This window comes from Podarcis muralis, chromosome 3, assembly GCF_964188315.1.
Source record: "Podarcis muralis chromosome 3, rPodMur119.hap1.1, whole genome shotgun sequence".
In the NCBI taxonomy this organism is placed as follows: Eukaryota; Metazoa; Chordata; class Lepidosauria; order Squamata; family Lacertidae; genus Podarcis; species Podarcis muralis.
This window is the reverse complement of record NC_135657.1, coordinates 19,518,260-19,542,331: the sequence shown is the minus strand read 5'-3', so window position 1 is coordinate 19,542,331 and position 24,072 is coordinate 19,518,260. Positions and strand designations below refer to the sequence as shown.

The 24,072-nt window shown below is 46.7% G+C and overlaps 1 protein-coding gene across 1 annotated transcript in view; it reads left to right on the top strand.

Moving 5' to 3' along the window:
- TTC7A (tetratricopeptide repeat domain 7A) overlaps positions 1-23,432 on the top strand; it is a 182,695-nt gene extending 159,263 nt beyond the window's left edge. The window contains exon 20 of the mRNA XM_028724852.2: positions 16,328-23,432. Within this exon, the coding sequence (XP_028580685.2) occupies positions 16,328-16,549 (222 nt within the window). The 3' untranslated portion in view covers positions 16,550-23,432. The remainder of the gene's footprint in view (positions 1-16,327) is intronic.
- Positions 23,433-24,072: the final 640 nt, after the last annotated feature.

Below are 24,072 nucleotides of genomic sequence, written 5' to 3'. Positions count from 1 at the left end.
TACAGTCTCCCCTGGGGATCATCAGATGTAGACTCAGAGAGAGAGAGAGAGAGAGAGAGAGAGAGAGAGAGAGAGAGAGAGAAAGGTTCCTTGCTGGGAATTCCTTGACAACAGTTTTGATGGGAAATGAGTAACAAATTGAATGTAGAATAACAGTGTTTCTGAGCCACTCCGGAAGTCTGTTTGACTGATCAGGCCACATAATCTGCTCCGGAATCCAGCTAGTGGAGTGGATTCTTAGAAAAACTCTGATTTGATTTCATTTTATTTTTCTGAAGTACTGCTTAAAATATACTGGAGAGGAGATTCAAGCCAGCTTCAAGGCTGCTCAAGATTCGCAAGTCCTATCAACAGATGCCTGAATCTATTGCACTGCGAAGTCATTTAACTAAAAGTGGTCAGTACTTCCGCAGGAGTATAATTCCAAACATGCTGCATGAAAAGTCATGCTAACGGAACAGGCTTCAGACCTTGCAATGTCCCTACAAAAGATCTGGGCTGTGAATCCTGTTGTTCAGTGACTGGTCTCCTTCACTTGCATAATTATTGGTGGTGGTTGGGAACCACCCATGGCTGCAGAAAGAGAGGAAGATCCTTTCACCGTGGTGAGGGGGTTTTTTTTGGTGAAGGGGCTGGGCAAGGGGCAGGTATCATCACCGGATTGAGGCAAGGCACACACTGTTTTGTGAGACTGGCAGCCAGATCTGCTCTTCACTCTCAGCGGGCTATTAATACAGCATAGCTTATGGCTGGGCAACATCCTAGCTGCAAACAACAAAGGAATCCCAGGAGCAATGGCAGAGCAGTTCTGCAAATTAGTTTCCGTATGCTTGAGGTGTTGTGCCTGCAGAAATAGGTACAATGGCAGGCTAACTGCATCTGAATGCAGGATGAAGTGTCTGTCTTTACTAATTGGCTTTGGTTCATTTTATCCTGATCATGAAACATTTCTATCTATCTGTCTGAATTCTGGCAGGAATCTATTCTTCCATTGCATTTTCTAAAAGTGCCTTTGTTCTTTTATATATATCTCTATATCTATCCATCTATATATCCCTGTCTAAATATCTAATTATGTATATAGAATTGAAGTTTTAGTTGTAATGCCGAAATCATTTTTATAAGGTACAAAAGGGACTGGAGAAGTAAAATAATTTAGGGCTATTTCCAAATTTTTCTGCCATTCCAGCTTCCTCATCGTACTAAAGGTAAAGGTACCCCTGCCCGTACAGGCCAGTCTTGACAGACTCTAGGGTTGTGCGCCCATCTCACTCAAGAGGCCGGGGGCCAGCGCTGTCCGGAGACACTTCTGGGTCACGTGGCCAGCGTGACATCGCTGCTCTGGCGAGCCAGAGCCGCACACGGAAACGCTGTTTACCTTCCCGCTAGTAAGCGGTCCCTATTTATCTACTTGCACCCGGGGGTGCTTTCGAACTGCTAGGTTGGCAGGCGCTGGGACCGAACAACGGGAGCGCACCCCGCCGCGGGGATTCGAACCGCCGACCCTTCGATCGGCAAGCCCTAGGCACTGAGGCTTTTACCCACAGCGCCACCCGCGTCCCATCGTACTAGCCGTGTCTTTTCTGACTGACACTTTCTTCCTGATTTCATTTAATCTATGCCCACTCCCGCCGCTCCCACCCAAGACTGCACCAACAATAATGTTAGAAACTACAGTAGTTGAACTCACTTGTGTCCAGAGACATGATCCCGCCGTGGCATTTCTCTGCAACTTTCTCACCCCCAAGGATGCTCAAATAAAGAGAGAGGACGAGAGAACTGTTCTGACCGATTAGCTGATTCGAGAAGCAAACATTTAAAACTCAGATCTTCCTACCACTGCACAGTGAATGAAATCCCTGTTTCGAACGCTAGCCAAGCAGATTGTGCCGCAGGTGTTTAGGGTGTGTTGAATTTTCAAATTTCAAATTCCAAAAATGAGGGGTGCTAAAAGTTGTAACTTAGGAATTCAAAATATATTATTTAGTTTTGCTTGTGTGATGGGATGATGAGCTGCTTGTGCGTAAAATCCTAGTCCCTCAGAGTTTGGTCAAGTCCGCAAACCTCTGCCTACGACGGAGCCCCTCAAGCATGGCTCCGTCAGTCGCTAGCAGAATCCGACAGTGGGCGCTTACGGAATCTCTTCCAACATAAAAGCTCCTTGACGGAAACACGTCTTCTGGACTCCCGGCGCGACAGTTTCCGGCGAGGAGTGGGTGTCCCTATAGGAGGTCCTGAAACCTCCCCACTGTTTTCGCTGGAAGTGTCTCTGAGCCATCCCTCCAACTCACTTTCCCTCGGAGCTCCTTCTCTCCCCCTGCTGGTTCCCTCTTCAGCTGCTAGATCTCTCCTAACCTCTGTGAGCCCTTCCACCTCCTGTCCTTCCGATGGCAGTTCCCTGACATGTGTAAGTAAAACATGTGCAAAATTGCATAAAAATCATTACAAATTATTGCCAAGTACTTGCAATTGTAGTACAGTGGTACCTTGGATTAAGAACTTAATTCATTCCGGAGGTCCATTCTTAACCTGAAACTGTTCTTAACCTGAAGCACCACTTTAGCTAATGGGGCCTCCCGCTGCTGCCGCCACGCTGCTGCCACGCGATTTCTGTTCTCATCCTGAAGCAAAGTTCTTAACCCGAGGTACTATTTCTGGGTTAGCGGAGTATGTACCCTGAAGCACTTGTAACCCAAGATACCACTGTAATAGTTTTTGTTGTTATGGCATTACCTGACATTTTCAGAAGGTCAAGTTAAAATTCTTTCGTTTTTCCAAAAGCAGTTTATGTGCTTCTTCATCAAACATAGACTTGCCAAGCTAATGGTTGTCCAATCACAAAAATAATAGCAGATTTGAATTCCTCATGCCTACAAACATATTTTTAAGGCCCCTCACTGAAGAAACTAGAAACAGGAGAACTTGAGGTTGGGCATTTTTCTCTGCATTCCACCTCATATTTATACTTCCCAGGTTGTAAATACAACTGAACGATTAATTTATCTTGTAACAAATCTTGAGCATATGCACAGAATTAAATGCAAATGCATAGCAGACCTTTTCCGCTATGAAAATACAGGTTGTACAGTTGCTGTTGACAAGACAGTTTGATACTTCTGAGTTTGTTCCATCTTGGAACTATGGTCACGGCATAAATCTACCTCTCTGTGGGTGACTTGTATTCAGTTCTGTAGTGTCTGGTCCTTTCCCAAAGAAGTCACAGTGGTGCCTCGCAAGATGAAATTAATCTGTTCCGCGAGTCTCTTCGTCTTGCGGTTTTTTCATCTTGCGAAGCACGGCTATTAGCGGCTTAGCAGCTTTAAGAAAAAGGAAACAAACTCACAAGAACTCGCAAGACGTTTCGTCTTGTGAAGCAAGCCCATAGGGAAATTCGTCTTCCGGAACAACTCAAAAAACGGAAAACTCTTTCGTCTAGCGAGTTTTTCGTCTTGCGAGGCATTCGTCTTGCGGGGCACCACTGTACCTGAATTTTATAGGAACCACTCCTTCTAACAGCGAACTATAGCTGCTGAGTGCCTCCAGAACAGAGAAAATAAGAGGGGAGTTTCAGTGTGTTTCAGGGATCAGGGATTGTGTGGTGTTAGTCCCAATCCCAGTATTGAGATTTTTATTCTTCTTGCAGTGCTTCTCCCTATAAAACTTGAGGAGGGATGGGCACATGACTGCCTAGGTCTTCATGGATGCTTTCCTCACTCATTTGCCCATGACCCCATAGGCCACAGCATATGGCCGCAGCATGTTCATCAGGCCATTCTAAGCAATGAAATTTCTCCCTTGAGCCACTGCACCATCTGATGATGCTTCCTGGCCGAATTCTCGGCGGTTCACCTGCTTCACGCTATTGTGCTGCAGGCACATGGCATATGTAAGAGCAAAAATCCCGGGGGGGGGGGGTCCACCGAGAGAGGCCGGCGAAGGGGAAAGAGTCAGGATACAGAATCAGAGAACACCGATCGCTCTTGCTTTGCTCAAGTCTCCCCTTTTTAGTTCCTAAAACTTAAATGGACATTCTGTGCCCATTGGCAAACCGATCCTCCTCGCCCTTCGAGAGCTGGCAACCTTGAGGCTTGAATAAAAAGAAAAGCTGTGTGCGATACGCTAAATTAACAGCAAAAACCACCAGCAGCGTCTCGTATTTAGCTACTAACACACAGGCCCCACCAAAGCACCTCAATTCAACATTACTGTAAATGCTCGTGTGCTTCTCTCCCCTCTGCTTATTGCGCAAACCCCATGCTGAAATTTGCGGTCTGGTTTATCTTCATTTAACATGAAGTATGGAGCAGGAATGGGTGGTGAAATATACTCGGAGTCGAGAGTGGATTTCATGCTCTTTGTTCAGCTCATAGTGGTGAGGAGGAATGGAAGTTCCCCAAGAATGTCTGCTTTATATATATTATTTACACAATGGGCCCCACGTGATTGGCTAATTCCGGGGTTCACCTGTAGGCCAATCAGGTTGTGGATTCACTTCCACCTGGAGCTGAATTGGGTGGCTCCTGTGGACCAATCAGACTGCTGCATTCTGGACCCTACTGTTCTAGGACCAATCAGACTGCTGCATTCTGAATCCTATTGTTCTAGGACCAATCAGACTGCTGCCTTTTGGATCCTATTCAACTCAGTACATAACAGGTGGCAACCCAGGGAACATGTTTAACTGGAAGTGTCCAGGGCAGCGAGGGGCTGGAGAGAAGCTTCTGCTTTCCGAAGGGCATTCTCTGCATTCCCACTGAGACTGGAACTCAAAATGCACATTTGCTCTGAAATTCTATATTACGCTGCAGAGACCGAGCATCTACGGTACCTGTCCCTTTGCTGGCTTGTGGTTAAGAGCAGGGCCAGAGCTGGGGAGGGGGCGGCACAAATAATAGAATGGAATGGAGTGGAATGAGCAGTGGCCCAATTGCCTGCTGCATCCAAGCCAAATGCTCATCACCGTAGACAGTACCCTGGCAGTCCTAAATGGGAATTGCAAGAATATTGTTTGGATGATTCATTCAGTTCCCCACTGGCTCCACCAGGCTTCTGTTCAGTTAGCTCACAGGCCTGGACAAGAATCCCAAGAATGTTCCTGTATTTCTAATATCTCAAAATATTTTTAGTTTAAAAAGCCAACTTCGGGAGCAGCGACCTTTCAGACAGGCTTTGAACGGAATCCAAATGCAAGGGAATTAAAACTGGGGTCAGGGGAAAAACTCCTCTTGTTCCAGGGCAACCAGGTCATTTGGATCCAGCAGCAGAATGGTGTATCCTGGCTGCACACGGTAAAATTATAATAATGGGTCAAATGTCAACACAGTTGTTATTCAGGCAGACTTTAGGAAATGTGTGCATGTGGCAAGGTTGTACTTTTCCTCCATTCACTTATTCAGTAGGATCAACAGCTATAATCTAGCTATAGATACAATAATAATAATAATAATAATAATAATAATAATAATAATAATAATAATAGCATCACTTTATTATTTATATCCACCAAATGGGCGGGATATAAATAATATATTATTATTATTATTATTATTATTATTATTATTATTATTATTATTATTATTACATCCGTCTTGTTGGAGGAGAGAGTCTCATGAGGAAGCACTAGGAAGAAAGTGACCAGGTATCAAGGTGACTTCACAGCTTTTGTCTGGTCTCAGACCCTGATGCCGTTATTGAACTGAGACATGGCATTGGCAGCCTCTACCTTTGATCTGGCCTGAATTGGTGTAAGCCTTGAATTAAGCTCTCTTTCTTACGCATCGTTGTCGCCTCTGGGATGGGAGCCAGGACATGGGCAGTTCTACCTTAGCACAGACCTGTCCTTAAGTAAAGTTGCCTATTCTGTTGCTGCACTGCTATTATAGAACTGCCTCCCGCTTGCAGCTACACCTCTTGGTATCTCTACCCTTGGAAACTGGCAGCTGAGCCTGCGAACTTATTTCACTCAGTTGTAGTGGAAGATAGCTCTAGGTGGGTCAGTGATGCTAGTGATGCAGGACATTTGCTCATTTTGCAGCCATCATTTGGAGGTTTCTAAGCAGAGGTTGGGTGGCCATTTGTCAGGGATGCTTTAGTCTCCCTGCTCCTGAATGGGGTAACTGTGCCCCTGAAGGACCAGGTGTGCAGCCTGGGAGTCATTCTGGACTCACAGCTGTCCATAGAGGCACAGGTCAAGTCTGTGTCCAGGGCAGCTGTCTACCAGCTCCATCTGGTACTCAGGCTGAGACCCTACCTTCCCGCGGACTGTCTCGCCAGAGTGGTGCATGCTCTAGTTATCTCCTGCTTGGACTACTGCAATGCGCTCTATGTGGGGCTACGTTTGAAGGTGACCTGGAAACTACAACTAATCCAGAATGCGGCAGCTAGACTGGTGACTGGGAGCGGCCACCGAGACCATATAACACCGGTCTTGAAAGACCTACACTGGCTCCCAGTACGTTTCCGAGCACAATTCAAAGTGTTGGTGTTGACCTTTAAAGCCCTAAATGGCCTCAGTCCAGTATACCTGAAGAAGCGTCTCCACCCCATCATTCTGCCTGGACACTGAGGTCCAGCGCCGAGGGCCTTCTGGTGGTTACCTCGCTGCGAGAAGCCAGGTTACAGGGAACCAGGCACAGGGCCTTCTCGGTAGTGGCATCCGCCCTGTGGAACGCCCTCCCACCAGATTTCCAAGAGAACAACAACTACCAGACTTTTAGAAGACATCTGAAGGCAGCCCTGTTTAGGGAAGCTTTTAATGTTTAATAGGTTTTTGTATTTTAGTGTTTTGTTGGAAGCCGCCCAGAGTGGCTGGGGATGGCGGGGTATAAATAAATTATTATTATTATTATTATTATTAGTTGAGATAACTGCATTGCAGGGCGTTGGACTAGACGACTCTTGGAGTCTCTTCCAGCTCTGCAATTCTGTGATTCCAAGCGATGAGCATGCATGTGCTATGACATTAACTACTTGCAATTTTGTAGAGGTGAGCTCAGGAGCTACTAGGATTAATGCACACCAGTGAACTTTACAGTGAAATACGTTACAGCTCTCTAATATCATAATGTTGTAGGTAGCGGGGCCTCCATCCCATCAAGGAGCATGCAATATTTATAGGAAGTTTTTAATTCTTTATCTTCGCTTTGACTTGACACACACGCCCTCTCTCATCCTTTCTCTTTTCAGCATGTAATAGAAAATAACAGAGCTATATATAATTCAGGAATGCCTCTTGATGCATAAAGGGTTATGATTTATGAATCATTTCAGGTTAAGGAAAGATAAAGAAGTGCTCCCCAAAGGACAGGAGACACGGCAGAGCCAGGGTCCCCAAAGGTTGATGCATTCTTGGTTACATCTTTCTGCATTTTCTAGTAGCTGCTACAGCAGCGCGGCCTGTGTGAAGGAGCTGACTGGCTGTAAATTATATGGATGATGTCATTAATAATAGGCGAAAGAAATGAGGTTGCAGAGAGCAGAAAACTCTCGAGCAAAATGAACACACACCCCGCAGTATCAAATCCAGTCCCTTGGCTAGGAATGGGCTGTTGGATCAATCCATCAAACTCTGATGGATTATTTAGAAGGATTGGGTCTGGCATCTCTTTTGCTGTGCGTGTGTGCCAGTATCCATACATAGCAGAGTTATATCTCAACGCAGCTCCTTCCTTCAGGGTTGAAGCCGCATGTCCAAAGAACAGTTCCCACAGAAAATGTCCTTGCATAGACAAAGGAACCTCAGCCTTCAGCTGCTTCTTGAAACTTCTCCTCTGTTCTTCTCTTGTTTCTGGAACAAATGATTCTCTCACACACACAGAGAGAGAATAATATCCAACATGGGCAACTTGTGGTCTTCAAACCAATTTCATGCAGGGGAAACCAGGGGTAGAAGGGGGTGGCAGAAAGAGAAATTTGTTGTTTAGTTGTGTCCGACTCTTCGTGACCCCCTGGACCAGAGCACGCCAGGCACTTCTGTCTTCCACTGCCTCCCGCAGTTTGGTCAAACTCATGCTGGTAGCTTCGAGAACACTATCCAACCATCTCGTCCTCTGTCGTCCCCTTCTCCTTGTGCCCTCCATCTTTCCCAACATCAGGGTCTTTTCCAGGGAGTCTTCTCTTCTCATGAGGTGGCCAAAGTATTGGAGCCTCAGCTTCACTATCTGTCCTTCCAGTGAGCACTCAGGGCTGATTTCCTTAAGAATAGATAGGTTTGATCTTCTTGAGGGAAATAAAGAAAAGGGGCTTCCCAGGAGAAAGAGATAAGCAGGCTGGTCACCACTTTGGGTTTGGGCTCCACCCACCACTGGTATGTGGCCCTCAACAGATTACCCTTGGGGAAATGTGGCCCTCGAAAGAAAAAGGTTTCCCACCCCTCCTCCAGGCCTTTGTGTGCATCTTCATTGGTGCAAGAGACACTTCTCTGTGGACTGCGGACTGGATGCTACACGGGCTGGGTGTATGGTGGAAGTTGCCTTATATCAGGCTGTTTGCCAGTCTAGGCCAGTATTGCCTGCTCAGACTGGCAGCAGATCTCCGGGATCTTAGAGAGAGATCTATGGCACCATCTGCTGCCTAAGCTTTTTTAGCTGGAGATACCAAGGATTGGACCTGGGACCTTCTGTGGGCAGCACATGTGCTTCAGCACTAAGCTAGGGTCCCTCTCCCCATGTTCAGCCACATGTTCAGTGCCAATGTCATGCATTGATTGGGAAATACTTGTATGATGAGTCCCATCCACGTGGCTGTATCATTCTCATTCAGTCATATAGAATTGCACTGTTTCTCCTAATGGAGAACAGGAAGATTGTGCAGAAGTGATAGGAATTATTTGCAGCTGTCTTGACTGCAGAAGATATAGGGCAGGTCCTGGTGCCTAATTTTTTATGAAGGGAGGGTGGAGGATAGTTCTAGGCCCTGTTAACAAATAGTACCATTATTAATATTGCCACTCTGTTCTGACTTGCTCAGAATACTGTGGAATACCTGGAATACTGTGGCCAGTTCTGAGCACCACAGTTTAAGAAGGATATTGACAAGCTGGAACGTGTGCAGAGGAAGGCAACTAGGGTGATCAAGGGTCTAGAAGCCAAGCCTTATGAGGAACGGTTGAAGGAGCTGGGTATGTTTAGCCTGGGAAAGAGGTGACTGAGAGGAGATACGGTAGCCGACTTCAAATATCTCAAGGGCTCTCACATGGAAGATGGAGCAAGCTTGTTTTCTCCTGCTCCGGAGGGTAGGGCTCGAATCGAACCAATGGAGTCAAGTTACAAGAAAGGAGATTCCAACTGAAACACCAGGAAGAACTTTCTGACAGTAAGAGCTGTTTGGCAGTGGGACAGATTTCCTCAGGAAATGGGAGACTCTACTTCATGGAGGTTTTTGAGCAGAAGTTGGATGGTCATCTGTCATGGATGCTTTAAGTTGAGATACCTGCATTGCAGGGGGCTAAACTAGATGACCCTTTGAGTCCCTTCCAACTGTTGCAATTCTATGATTATATGGAATTAAAAACAAACTGGGTCCATATAGTGAGTGGTGGAACCTGAGGAAGGAGGGCCACATAAAGAGACCTGAGGGGACTCATTCATCACCACCCAACCAAGCCTGAGATTTCCCACCCTCGTCCTATAGCCTAGTTTGCTTTATCTGCAGAGATCCCCAGCTCTGCCTCCCAGATTTGCCTAGGTATGTGCTGGATGAGCCCTACATTATGCATTGTGTCTCTTTTTCCTCCTGTCATGGGTGATCTCTTTTTTTAAATCATTAATTCAGCTTTTCCTTCCGTACTTGAATTGCCCTGGGCTGGCTCAGCCTGCATTAGAATGCCCTTTTCAGCTGATGCCAGAACAGGCTTCGCTGAGGAGGACAAAGAATTGGGAGAGCTCTTAAAGGGGAAAGGGAGATTGAGGAGACAAGAGGGAGGGAAAGGGCACATCATCACTGTGGAGTTTGAAGCCAAGGATTATTGTGGAATTCACTGAATGTGCAGGTTTGTGTGCCGTGTAGATGCGGCTGGCCGGCTGATGAAACAGCAGCATGGAAGAGGAGTTGTCTTATTATGAAGCTGTGGAGCTGAGAGCAGAGATGTGGAAGCCTGTTGTGAATGTGGGAGTGGCAAGCATCCGATCCAGGTGTGCCAAAATAACATGTGGTACAGCCCTTCTGTCATGGACTGGTTGGACGCAGAGGAATTGTGGGAGGAACCACCTGGGGAACCCGCAAGGGAAGAAGGCTCAGAGCCCAAGGAGTGGTAGTGAGACGACAATGAGTGGTCAGAGGGAGAAGACTGGGAGGAGGAAGGGTCAGAAGCTGAAGAGGAAACAGGGCGTAGTGAGCTGGGAGAGGCTGTGACAGAGAGTAGTCCAGAATCAGACGCAGAAGCTGAAGCAGGAGAGGAGGGAGCCCAAGAGGCAGAGATGAGTCCGGCTAGTGAAGAGGCAAGGGTGTCTCCCCCTCCTGCTGCAACAAGCTCCCCTTCCCCCCTTGTCTGGGGTGAGAGAAGAGGGGTATTACATTGGGTGGAGAAAACGCCGTGCTCCTTCTGGGGTAGTTTGTCCAGCTTTGGTTCTCACCCTAAGGCGGTTGGATGGTTCCTTGTACGCCTCCTTCCAGCAACTCCCGCAGCCAAGCTGGTGCCAAACGTATTGCTCTGCTTTCCTTTGGACCACATCAGTGAGGCTGGGAGAGGGGGTCTTGTTGCAGCCCAGTACCTCCATACACACTGCCCAGGGTTGCACCCCAGGGGAGGTGACTTTGGTGCTGCCAATGCAGCGGTTTGACTTCACCCCTGAAGGCACACTCCACTGTCTCTTGAGACAGACAAATGCCAACAACAATGCCCCCTCCCCCTGCCCCGCAGATTGTAGAATCAGTGGACCCCACAACCTCAACCTCCCCCCTGTTTTATTATTATTATTATTATTATTATTATTATTATTATTATTATTATTATTATTTGTACCCCGCCCATCTGGCTGGATTTCTTCCAACAAAGATTAAAAATACATTAAAATGTCACACATTAAAAACCCTGAGCAGGGCTGCCTTCAGGTGTCTTCTAAATGTCAGGTAGTTGTTTATCTCTTTGACATCTGATGGGAGGGCGTTCCACAGGGCGGGTGCCACTACCGAGAAGGCCCTCTGCCTGGTTCCCTGTAGCTTTGCTTCTCGCAATGAGGGAACTGCCAGAAGGCCCTCAGCACTGGACCTCAGCGTCCGGGCAGAACGATGGGGGTGGAGGTGGAAAAAGACAAAAAAGAAAGTCAAGTGCTTTGGAGAAAAGGGGCAGGTGGATAAAGCCATCTCTCAAAACAGTGTTTCCACCTAGCAATCACACACATACAAAGCCTGTCCTGTAGCGCAAAGAACGGGCTGGAGGAAGAAAAAAATTTATTTGGGTAAACAGTGAATTGAAAGGGGCAGGCGCTGCATACAGAAAGTAAATGCAAACAGCATAACAATGCTCCCATCATTCCGGCCTGCCAGCCGGGAGTATGTTTAGTCTCATCTGTCCCAGAACTAAGAAGCCTTGTGGAATCCTGCTGGCCTCACTGAATAAGCATGAGGACAGCCTGAGCATGCATTAAAACACACACAGAGAGAGACACAGCCCTTTGGCATGGGAGGGAGCAGGAAGCACTCTTATTTGTGCTTGACAAAGGCCCCGCTGCAGTCCTTGGCAAAGCTGCCCCTGTGGCAACATCCTCTGCGCCTGAAAGCCGGTGGCCCTCAGAGCTGCAGGCTGGCTCTGGGAGACAAGCAGCGCATTGTGCCGCGTCTGTTTTAAATGCGTGGACGAGGCACACCTTTCTGTTCCTTCGCTCGCTGCTCCGCTTCCATTTAGGTCTCGGAGAAAGCAGGACTGTCTGCAGAGCATTCCACGCAGTTAGGCTCCGAGGACGTTCAGCAGGACTGGAAGAAATAAAAAGGCCTCTCTTTCTCCTCTCTGCCTCCAATTCCCCGTTTCTCTTCTCCTGTTTGTCTGAGGCTCCCTGGGAAGGGATCAGAGGCTGGGCTTTTTCTGAAAGGCTGCCTAGGGGCCTGCCTTTTATGCCAATAAATGTTTTATCATCGTTAAGCTTCAAAGGCATTAGCAGTGGGTTCTGTTAACATTTGGCGAAATGAAAGAGAGCAGGAGTCGGAGGGAGGGGGGAGCGGTGGGCTGCCTTTGTGCCCTAGATGGGAGGCTTCCTTTGATTGTCGGGGGGGGGGGGCTCCTCCCTCCGGGGGGGGGGGGAGATCTGAGTGTTTTTTCCGCTTTATTCCTTCTGCCTACGAAATCATGTCAGAAAGAGCAGGGTGGCTTTCTTTCGCTCCTTTCCTCTTCGTTAAGAACATGGGAAGGAAACTGCCTTCTACTGAGTCAGCCCACTGGTCCATTAGCTCAGTAATGTCTGCACTGGCTGGCAGCAGCTCTCCAAGTCTTCGGGCAGGGGTCTATCCCAGCCCTAACTGGAGATGCCAGGGATTGAACCATGGACCTTCTGCATGCAAAGCAGGTGCTCTACAGATGAGCTACTGCATTTCTCTTTTATGCCTTGTTTTGCATTCCTTGATAGCTAAAAGGGGCCCTAAATGGCCGGCTGGTGTTCTTCACACAGCCCACTCTGAGATTTGGGCCCAATGGCCAGCATAATACAGCTCCTTACATTTCTAAAAATCTAGGGGCCTGGACATCACTCTTCCTCATTTTACATGGCATACATGAAGACCTATTGTGTAGCCCAGCCATAGGCAAACTCGGCCCTCCCAGATGTTTTGGGACTACAAGTCCCACCATCGCTAGCTAACAGGACCAGTGGTCAGGGATGATGGGAGTTGTAGTCCCAAAACATCTGGAGGGCCGAGGTTGCCTATACCTGGTGTAGCCTCTCTTTTCTGACAGTATTCATGTTTCAGTTCTCCTTGGAGATTCAATGTTCTCCATCTTCTTATAACTCAGATGGGTCTGCTTTTATTCTGTTTCTTCGTCTTTTAGAATTCCTCAACCTTCCATGTCAATTCACTGGTGTTTTTTTTTTGTGTGTGTGTGTGTGCACGCTCACACCTAAAAATATAAAAATGAAAGTAATCAGAAAGTAATACAGAAAACCTTGCCCAACGCAGACAGGGCATCATTTCATATTTCAGCTGCTAGAGGCCAGGTTCTCCAGTAGGTTTAATTGGATAAATTGATTCAAGTTACAAGAAAAGAGACCCCCAGCTAAACATCAAGAATAACTTTCTGATCATAAGAGCTGTTCAACAGTAGAGCACACTGCCTTGGAAGGTGGTGGGTGCTCCTTCCTTGGAGATTTTTTAAGTAGAGGTTGGGTGGGCATCAGTCATGGATGCTTCAGTTGCCATTCATTCATTGTAGAGGGTTGGGCTAGATGACCCTTGGGTCCCTTTCTACTCTACAGTTCTATGGTTTTATCTCCCATGTAGGTAAGCATGAGGCTTTATCAGAGTCCAAACACACATTTCAGCCAGGCAAGAACATTCAAGTGAAGAAGGGTCATGATGGAAGTAGCCTGGGGAGTGTTTTGACTGAAGGCCCAATAGAGAGGTTGTAGGGAGTAATGGAAGAAAGGACATGAGCAGCGTTTGTGAAATTATGCGTGGTGGAACTGGATAGCGGAAGCCCTTTACTTCCCCTCTCAAAACACCGGATCATCCTGCAAAACCAAGCAGCAGGCTGGTGATTCATGACAGACAAAAAGGAAAGCGCTTCTTCGCACAACGCAGAATTCACTTAGGGAACCAAAATGTGCCAATGGGACCTGCTGGCTTAAATTGCTTTAAAAGATGGTTAGACACATTCATGGATAATGAGTCTATCAACAGTTATCCTTCTTGCTGGCTTAATGGATGCTTCCAGTTTAGGGGCATTATGTCACCAGATTCTGGTGGCTGGTGGGCAATAATGGTGAAGGACAATTTCCTTTCTGCCTGCTTGTGAGCTCCCAGAAGCATCTGATTGGCTGCTGTGGGAAAGAGGTTGTTGGACCAAGTTGACCCTTAGTCAGATCCAGCAGCCCTCTTCCTTATAGTCTTACGAACACAGCGACATTCTTTTCCAACTTGGGACGTGACTGGATGCAAACAGGAGTTAAGAGCCCCTGGGGAATTCACAGGATTCATAATTGACATCCTGAGGCTTTACCTCCCAGAAGATTATATATTGGTCTAAAGAAAATAAATAAAACTCACGTAGAGAAACGAAACAGATAAGCCATTCCACCTTGCCCAGAATAACGAGGAGGTGATGATGTTAATTATTTGCTTTAAAATAAAATAAAAATAAAAACAGGATACTAATTGCTAATCTTCCCTAGATCTCTGCTGATTTCATAAAAATTATTCATGCACCTCAACAAGAGGAGTTTCTATGGAAACCGAGAAACTGAACTTTCATTAGGAAACCTACCAAAAAAAATAAATATGCCCAGCTAAAAATGTAAATTGCCCTTTCGCGGGAGGATATATGAATATCCTTCTTTCTCTCCCCAACCCCCTTTCCATTCTGCATCGTGGGCAGATCCCAGCTGGACTCTTACATGGCAACAACATGAAGGCATTGTTTACTGCTTGCCAGACTCTGTGGGGATATGTAAAATTCTGCCAGAGCTCAGCATCTCTCAAGGGGTGGGTTCTCCAGGGAAACAAAGTGTTCAGTGCTATATGTCATACCAGCTTTAGGGAGTTAAAAATACGAAGCTATAAAAAAATGGAAAAAAGAGTTCTTGAGACTGTAATCCTTCAACCCAATCCTGAGACCCAGGAAGCTCTCAGCATTTTTATATCCTGGGATGCTTCCACAATGGGCATTTACTGTGGAATAACATGGCATCTGAACAACGCCATGAACAAAATACCCCATGTTTTTTCTTCCATTCATCATTGAGGTGGGTAGGTTCTGATCTCAGAAAACCCAGTGGTTTCTTTTATAAACACACACACACACACAATGGAACAGCTGGATGATTTCCCCAGGTGTAGATGACTTCTTGCGCAGCTATTCTGTCCAGCTGTGGTCTAGCTTTTTCCTAAATTGATCTAGCCATTTCAGCTCTTATCTCCACAACCTTTCCCTTTCCAAATTGAATGCCTTTATATCCCTTTCTGTTATCTCCACCCGCCTTTAAAATGCAGTGGGGGAGCAGAATCACACACACGAAACCTGGGAACTGTAGTTTGAGGTTCCTGGGAATTGTAGTTCTGTGAGGGATAAACTACAGTTCTCTGGGCGCATTTTTTGGGGTGAACAATTTAAATGTACGGTATGTATACAGCCATAATCCCCCTGGGAAAGGATTTTGTCCCCCAGTGCCACACCACTATTCCAAGCAGTGGTTTCTTTCCTAGTTTCAGTCAGTAGGAAGGTCAGGCTGGTTTCACTAAGTCCTGAATGCAAAAAAAGAGGAGGGGACAGACGGGGGGGGGGGGGAGAAGAAGAAGAAGAGTTTGGATTTGATATCCCGCCTTTCACTCCCTTTAAGGAGTCTCAAAGTGGCTAACATTCTCCTTTCCCTTCCTCCCCCACAACAAACACTCTGTGAGGTGAGTGGGGCTGAGAGACTTCAGAGAAGTGTGACTAGCCAAGGTCACCAAGCAGCTGCATGTGGAGGAGAGGAGACGCGAACCCGGTTCACCAGATTACGAGTCTACCACTCTTAACCACTACACTACACTTGCTCTCAGTGTGGGGAGAAGAAAAACACAGCAGGGAGTTTCTAAATAAATGATAAACTGAGCATAGGTATCATATATGTCCTCCTTTTGCCATCTATTTACCTAAAAAGTTATACAAATTTACAGTTTCTTGTGCTTTATTAAGCCGACACATTATGGCTGCACTACATCCCATACTGCTGTTACCAGCTGCAACTGAAAAAAAGGTACCCACCCTGGAGGACTAGATAATAAAAATATGGGGTATAATTTAAAATGGCACCACCTTTTTAAAGTGGCACATCCTGCCCCGCCACTGTGCTTGAAGAAGCAGGCCTGCCACCAGGATGTAAGGTGTGATGGATTGAATCAGACTTCCCCAACCCGGTGCTCTCCAAATGTTTTATCCTGCAACTCCCAACAGCCCCAGAAAGCATGCCCAATAAATGGCCAGGATGTGTGTGCGTGCGTGTGCGTGCGTGTGCGTGTTTGTGCATGTGTGTGCGTGTGGTGGTCCAAAACATCTGGATGGTTGGAGCAGGATGCTGTTGGAGGATGAGCAAGGTGACTCTGCAGAAGGCAACTTCCTGCTTTCCTGTCTGGTTCCCTTGCCGGACACACTACTGAACAGCTTGGTTTTATTATGTGCTAACACTGGGTTGCTTTTCCTTGACAGGGGCTGGTGCTGAACAGGCTCGGGCGGAGAAACTTGGCTCAGAAGGTTCTGCAGGACGCAGTCCAGGTACAGAGCACCAGCCACAAAGCCTGGAACAGCCTTGGAGAAGTGCTTCATGCTCAGGGGAAAAACGAAGCAGCTGTGGACTGCTTCCTGACGGCTCTGGACCTCGAATCCAGCAGCCCCGTCGTGCCGTTCACGGTCATCCCCAGGGAACTGTGATGGCGTAGAATTTCTTCCATGCACATGCGTTACATGGAGGTAGTTCCAACAGCACACATATCAAATAAGCAATTTGTTTACAGTGCAATAAATATATATATACGTGGCTCCTTTTGTTAACCTAGAATTTAGAAACCTTTACCCAAGGAAGTGGCTCTATTTCAGGGATAATGCGTTTTCCCAACATGCAGATTGCAAGATATATTATTGTTGGTGGGGAAATGCGATTATTTTTCTGGCTGCTGGGGCTGCTGCAATATGCAGTGCTGCCTTGAACTTCCCTTCACCCAAAAACACGAGCCATCCAGAATGCATGGCAGTGCAGCAGGCGCTTGTATACTCTCCTTCAGATTGCAAAAATGGAACATTTGATGGCAGATTGGGGAGTGGGGAGTGTATGTCACACGGCTGGCAGGTCACAATTTCCTTGGCTGAATCAGCTTGGTGGGTTTTGCAAGCCTAACATAATGCAGTTCTGCGCATATTGTTGGCACCTATTGGATAGTGTCTGTGACATTGCTGATGAGCAATACAAGGCCTTTCCCAAGTCTGCATCATGCTGTCATCGTTACACCACCTCTAAGCAAGAAAAATTGCATGAGCTGTAAAACTAACTAGTATGAAGACTCAGGGTTTGTGTGGGTGAGGGAACCTTGCCAGTTCACTCTTGGCATAAGACTTCTGGGTTGCTTTACTCAGAAAAGGGGAAAGTACTTCTGCAAATCCTGGAGTTTTCCCAACCTGACTGATACCTCCTCCTTGTGCATGGATGGATGCTGGTGTTTTCAACTACATAAGCCAGAGATGGCCTGGTGGACCAAATCTTTTATCTCCTACCACCCCACCAGCCAACTTTGACAGCTGGACGGGGCCACCCACTTGTCAATCACCTGATGTCACAATGGCGTTCAGCTGACGAGTGGGCAGTCCCACCACCTGTCAAAGTTGACCTGCAGGGTGGGAGGAGGGGCCTGCTTCGCTGGTGTTTTTTCCCAGAGGAAGCATTATGGAGAAGCAGCACCCAGCAGGATTGAACCCCAGTAATGTCACCAACTGACATATAGGCGTGGTTTGGGGGTGGGAATGGCCTCAGAGGCAGAAATGGACCCCTCCCTACCATGCTTGGCAGGGGGTTGGACTCGATGGCCCTTGTGGTCTATTCCAACTCTATGATTCTATGATTCTATGAAGATCAGCCAAGCCTCCGGAGGTTTCCCATTCCTGATACAAACAATGGCACCCACCTCTGAACATTGGGAATAGAGGGGGTGACAGTTTCATTAATGTTTAGGACTGCGGACTTGTTTGTGGCTTTGCTCCTCTCGCTTTAATAGCAATTTTCCTGACACACTAAAATAGGAAGCCTTTCCCCATCAACAGTACCCTGAAAGGAAGGGCTTCCTCTTATGTTTGTCAGACTGTAGTTTACATGACCTGACCATATTCCTGCATTGAAGATGATTGGTCTAGACAACCTTCCAGCTCTACAATTCTAGGACTCTATATGGCCCTGCTCCACAGCACCAGCTGCCTTTCTTCCAGATATCAATGCCATCTAAACAAATGGGCTAGGCCCAAGCATGGCTTTTATTTTCCTAGGATGTCTGATGGATTGTGAAGAGGCCTGTTTTAAAAAGTAGGACACGGAGGGGGCACTATACCCCAAGTGCCCATCTCCCCCTCAAAACCAAGATTTGTTCCGTTCTGAATGTGTGCAATTTTCTGAAGGAATTTATCACATTGTGCAGGTACACAGAACCAAAGAGTTGGAAGGCCGCTTAATCCAACCTCCCTGTGCTCAATGGAGGAGGTTGTAACTACTGCAACAAACCTGATGGATGGCCATCCAGCCTTTGCTTAAACACTGACAGCGAAGGAGAGCCCATCACCTCCTGAGGCAGAATCTGTTCTACGCTCAAACAGCTCATAAGAACATAAGACGATCCTGTTGGATCAGGCCAGTGGCCCACCTAGTCCAGCATCTCGTTCTATTACTGTGAGGAAAGGTTCTTCCATCATTCAGCTGAATTTCCCATTCATTTGTTCTTCCCTCCGGAGGAACAGAGAAGTCTGCTCCATCCTTCAGTAGCAGTCCTTTAATTATTTGGAGGCAGCTATTGTCATGTCTCCCTTTAACCTTGTTTTCTCTAAACATACCCAGCTCTTTCCATCGTTGCTCACAGAACTTAAGTTTCCAAAACCAATTGTCATCCTAGGTTAGAAGTGTTCCGGTTTGTCAATCTCTTCCTTAAAATATGGCGCCCAGAACTCCCCCAGCTTTTCAACAAAGCCTCCAGATTGAGGTTACGCAAAGATATACACACATAGGAAGAGAAATAAAACGGGTCTGCTTTGGCTGCTTACTCTGAAAGAAGCCCATAGGCCTTAATAGGGTTACTCAAGGGACTGTGCTGTCAAAGCACACAGACATTAGGCACCTCTGTGCTAATGACATTGAGCCGCAAGACTGAATTTTGGATATCAAAACTAAGGGCCTTTTGTCAGTTCACGTTTTCCCTGTTGTTAATATTTGATTCTGTTTCAGGTATTCGTTGCAAGGAAAAATACCTGATTGTATAATTTGACCGAGCTTTGTTTTTTAGTGATTATACTTTAGATAACATTTATGTTTTTAGGATAGGTAGGTAGAATATATATGTCTGTGTTTTACTTTGATGCTGTACATCATAGGACTGTTATCCATCCATCTCTTTATGTGGCATTAGACAGCCATAATTAAGCACTTTGGTAATCTGTTGGCTTCACTGGGAGACTTAAGCATGGGGCTAAGTCCCTTCATTGAAATCAAAACTGTCAAAACATACTGCATCATACCCCTAGGTGGTGGTGGTGGTTTTAATGAGCATATAAAGTGTTAAATATGTTTACTCATGGAAGTTTCTGCCTAGGGTTCTATATCTGCACGGTTGCCTTAAATCAGGGATGGGGAACCTGTGATCCTCTAGATCAGGTATAGGCAACCTTCAGCCCTCCAGATGTTTTGGCCTACAACTCCCATGATCCCTAGCTAACAGGACCAGTGGTCAGGGATGATGGGAGTTGTAGTCCAAAAACATCTGGAGGGCCGAAGGTTGCCTATACCTGCTCTAGATGTTGTCATCCAAGAGCATTGTCCATGCCAGTTGGTGCTGTTGAGAGTCCCTGCCTTAAATTATTGCACCACGGCCTAGCAGAGGGAGAAGATGCAGCAGGCGGAAAAGGCTACATTGGCCAGAAAGAGCACTGTTGCAACTAGGCTGGAGGCAGCTCCATTTGGCAGAGCTCTAAAACCTCAGCAGGGCCTTTCATCCAGTCCAGTAATGATGATGATGATGATGATGATGATGATGATGATGATGATGATGATAATAGGGATGCAGGTGGCGCTGTGGGTTAAACCACAGAGCCTAGGACTTGCCGATCAGAAGGTCGGCAGTTTGAATCCCCACAACAGGGTGAGCTCCCTTTGCTCGGTCTCTGCTCCTGCCAACCTAGCAGCTCGAAAGCATGTCAAAGTGCAAGTAGATAAATAGCTACCACTCCAGCGGGAAGGTAAACGGCTGCTCTGGTTCACCAGAAGCGGCTTAGTCATGCTGGCCACATGACCAGGAAGCTGTACACCGGCTCCCTTGGCCAATAAAGCGAGATGAGCGCCGCAACCCCAGAGTCGGCCACGACTGGACCTAATGGTCCTTTACCTTATTATTATTATTATTATTATTATTATTATTATTATTATTATTATTATTATTTTATATCCCGCCCTCTCCAGCCGAAGCCGGGCTCAGAGTGGCTAACAACAGTAAAAATATCACAGTTTACATAAAATCACAATCAATTAATTGAAATACATTCTAAAATCAATTCATTCTAAAATCAATTCAGAGTCAAATTAATGGCAACCATTGGGCTAGAGTTCTATGAGGAGTACAGAAGGAGGGGGTCAGGCTGTGCCTTGGCCAAAGGCCTGGTGGAACAGCTCTGCCTTGCAGGCCCTGCGGAAAGATGTCAAGTCCCGCAGGGCCCTAGTAGACATGGCAGGGCACAAAGAGGGGCAAGAGACATGAGGATGCTGTTTTGGAAAGCAGCGGCGCATTTCTTACAATGTTGAGTGGCATCCTAAGAACACTTCATGTACATGCAGTAGCTGGGCTACTAAAGTCAAGTGAGCATCGCTGAGGAGTAACATAGATGTTCAGCTGCTGTCAGGGAGGGATGTTTGTCAGCAATGGGGAGCTTTTTGAGGGCAAAACGAAAAATCTCCCACAACATTCTGTGAACCCACTGCAGGGTGTTACAATAACCCATGTAGCCCGGCAACATCTAAAGCAGGGTTTCCCAAACTGGGGTCTCCAGCTGTTTTTGTACTAGAAGTCCCATCATCCCTAGCTAGCAGGACCACTGTTCAGGGATGATGGGAATTGTAGTCCAAAAACAGCGGGAGACCCAGGTTTTTGGGAAACCATGATCTAGAGCAAGGATGGCTAACAATGGGCCTGGAAGGCCAGATGCATTACCCCAAGCAAGTTTTTTTTCTCCCCACCCCCACCCTCTCCAACACCCAATAGAATTTGGTGGAAGCTAAAATATTTTTTTTTAATGTAGACACAGTGATGGGGGCAGCAGAAGGGCTTAAGCCTTTCCACCCAGACCAGTGCCCAGATGACATTGGCGGTGGCGACTGACCCTCCCTGGGCATCAGATCAATCGCCAGGTGCCTCAGCTGATTTGCATGGATCACCCAAGGAGGGGAGCTGTGTACCTCTTGTGCGTGAGCATGCGCACAAGAGAGAGCGCATGCATGCAAGACCGTGGGGTGACACTTTTGCCACACTCATCATTGGCATGCGTCCCCCAGGGGATTAGCCGAGGGGAAATGTGTCCCTCTGGCCAAAAGGTTAGCTACCCCCAGTCTAAAGAATGGTAGGTTCCCCAGCCCTGATCTAGAAAAACTGACTACTGCGATATTGTGCTCTAGGAAGTACTGGACCAAATCTCGAGGCACCTCTGTGCAAACAAGAAACAAGTGTTACTGACTCCTTGCAACCGATGAGCATACCCTTTTGTCACCAAAAACTTGCATTGATATACGCATAATCCTTCACCCTATGATGTTGAAACAGCAATTTCATGCAATATATGTTGTTTGTAGCACAGATGGAGAAAAACATATTATTCCGTGTAAATGGTTGTGTTGGCTCTTGATGTTTGCTCTTCCCAGCTCAGGAATCAGAGAGAGGAGACAGGCCTTCAGGGAACTGCTATGCTGGTATTCCAGTGGCCTTGCCAGTCGCTTTTGATCGTTTTGTTGCAATTCACTCACCTAAGCAAGTGCATTTCCCCCCAAAGGCCTTTTGCATTAAACAGTGAAAGAGGATGTGTGCACTTTCAAAGTCCTGTTGCACTATTATCAAAGTTTACACACTCCCACTAGCAGATTGAGTTAAAAAATAAAATAAAAAGGGAGAGCGCCCCTTAACTACTTCACTTCTCTCATTCTCAGGGACTAACATCACCTCAGTAGCCTAGACTAGGCTTTTGCAGCCCAAGCGTTAGAAAAGGGGGCCACTTTAAGGTCTGTTTTATGCTTTGTACGTTAATCATAGTGCAGGGGTCTGCAACCCGCGGCTCCGGAGCCGCATGTGGCTCTTTTACACCTTTGCCGCGGCTCCGGAGCGGATACTAGCAAGGGGAGGAGGCGCATTGTGCGCCCCGACACTCCCCACTGTGGCGGGCGCTGTACTGGCTGTGACGTCGCATGGGGGCGATGCGTGCGTTAGTCACACACCGTCCCGACGTCACCTTCCCGCCCGCTGTCAGATCAGAGGGCAGCGGCGCGCATGCTTTAAATGTTGCGATGGTTTTGCGGCTCCCAGGTATTTTTTTCTTCGGAAACGGGTCCAAATGGCTCTTTTTGTCTTAAAGGTTGCAGACCCCTGTCATAGTGTAATCATGAAAGTGATGAAGCATCACTGCATATGGTAGTTCAGTGGCATAGCGCCTGCTTTGATTGCACAGCCCAATCTCTGACCCCCAGCAACCTGCCAAAAGGCCCCCTTTTCATTTTTGCACCCCATATTCTGGAGGCGAAAATTGGCATTTCAGTGGGGTGGAAATGTGGAGGGAAGCCCTTGCCTTCACCAAGCAGCATGCTCATAAATTATGCCACGTGCTCATGTAGTATCATGCCTGGAGTTGGGGAGTGGCAAGCAACCTTGGAATAATGCTTTATGGACCAGGACTTCGGCAGACCTGCATAACCCTGCATTCAGTGCTGCAGAAATCTCAAATGTCACCTTTGTATCCGAGAGTCTCTAAGAGGTGTTATTCACGTACAGCGGAGCAAACCAAATATTTCTCCTATTATATTCCAGTGACTGTTGCTATTTATTAGATTTGCTCATTGTCCTTCTACAGGAAAAATACTATACCTAAAAGGCACGATCAAGCAAAATCTAGTTGCATTTAAATCCCATTGAAAGCAATGAAACTACTACTATTCATGACAAACACAAATCCTGTTGATGTACACTATGTAGGTTTTATTTGAGACTCACTTTTGTTGGGTTACATCTTTTTCCGGAACGGGGTTTAGTTTAGGAGCCTTTGACTGATGTTCATCAGCCATATGGGGGACTAAAGTTCATCCAGTTTCCCCAACGGCTTCAGAATATTCCAAACAAAACTACCGTTTCCCCCTCTTGCAGCCAGCCACCATTCTAAAATGTAGCGTCCTCAAGGAAGCCGCACATAATATCTGGTTTTATTTGCAAACTAGTTTGTGATGCTGCTGAGATTTGATATGCCTTTTCGTATGAAATGTGATAGCATTGAGTTTCAAATGACTCTCACTAGATGAATAAACAAATTCCATGGAGAAAGATGTGTTGTGTGTGCAGTCATTTCCTGCTGCTTGTCGTTCTTTGCAATTCATGCTTGCTGCAAATATCACAAGCTTTCGGGAATCCAAGCCTGAGAAAAGCCTCCAACGAACTCCTGGTTGCAAAAGACAATTTAACACATGTCCAGCAATTCATGTGCAATGGAATCGTGAATCTTCAAGGTGGTTTGAAACAGGTGCTGTCTCACAGTGTCCATGACTCAACACTGAGATTGGATCAGCCCGATTTGCCAATTCAAGTCACATCATCTAATTCCCCCTGACCCTGACCTGATGGGAAAGTGGTGAGAGTTTGACAGGATGTGCTAAATAGAAATAAACTACATGACCTAGAGCTAAAGCAGACTACAATTCACAGGGAGTGATTGTACAAACTCTCCCTCAGGGATTATCTTAATCTGTGTTAGTCCAAAGGGATTATCCTAATCCAGGTTAGAGATGGTGAGAACTAGCCCTGAATTGCTCCAACGCCCACAAAAGAAGAGATGAATTTTCAGCTGGTGGGGACTGCCATCTGCACCACCCCACCCCACCCCAAAGCCACTGGGTGCACCATTACTGAAAAGCATTGTGGGAAATCATAGGAAGCTGCTTGATGCGGCTCAGACCATGAGTCATTCCA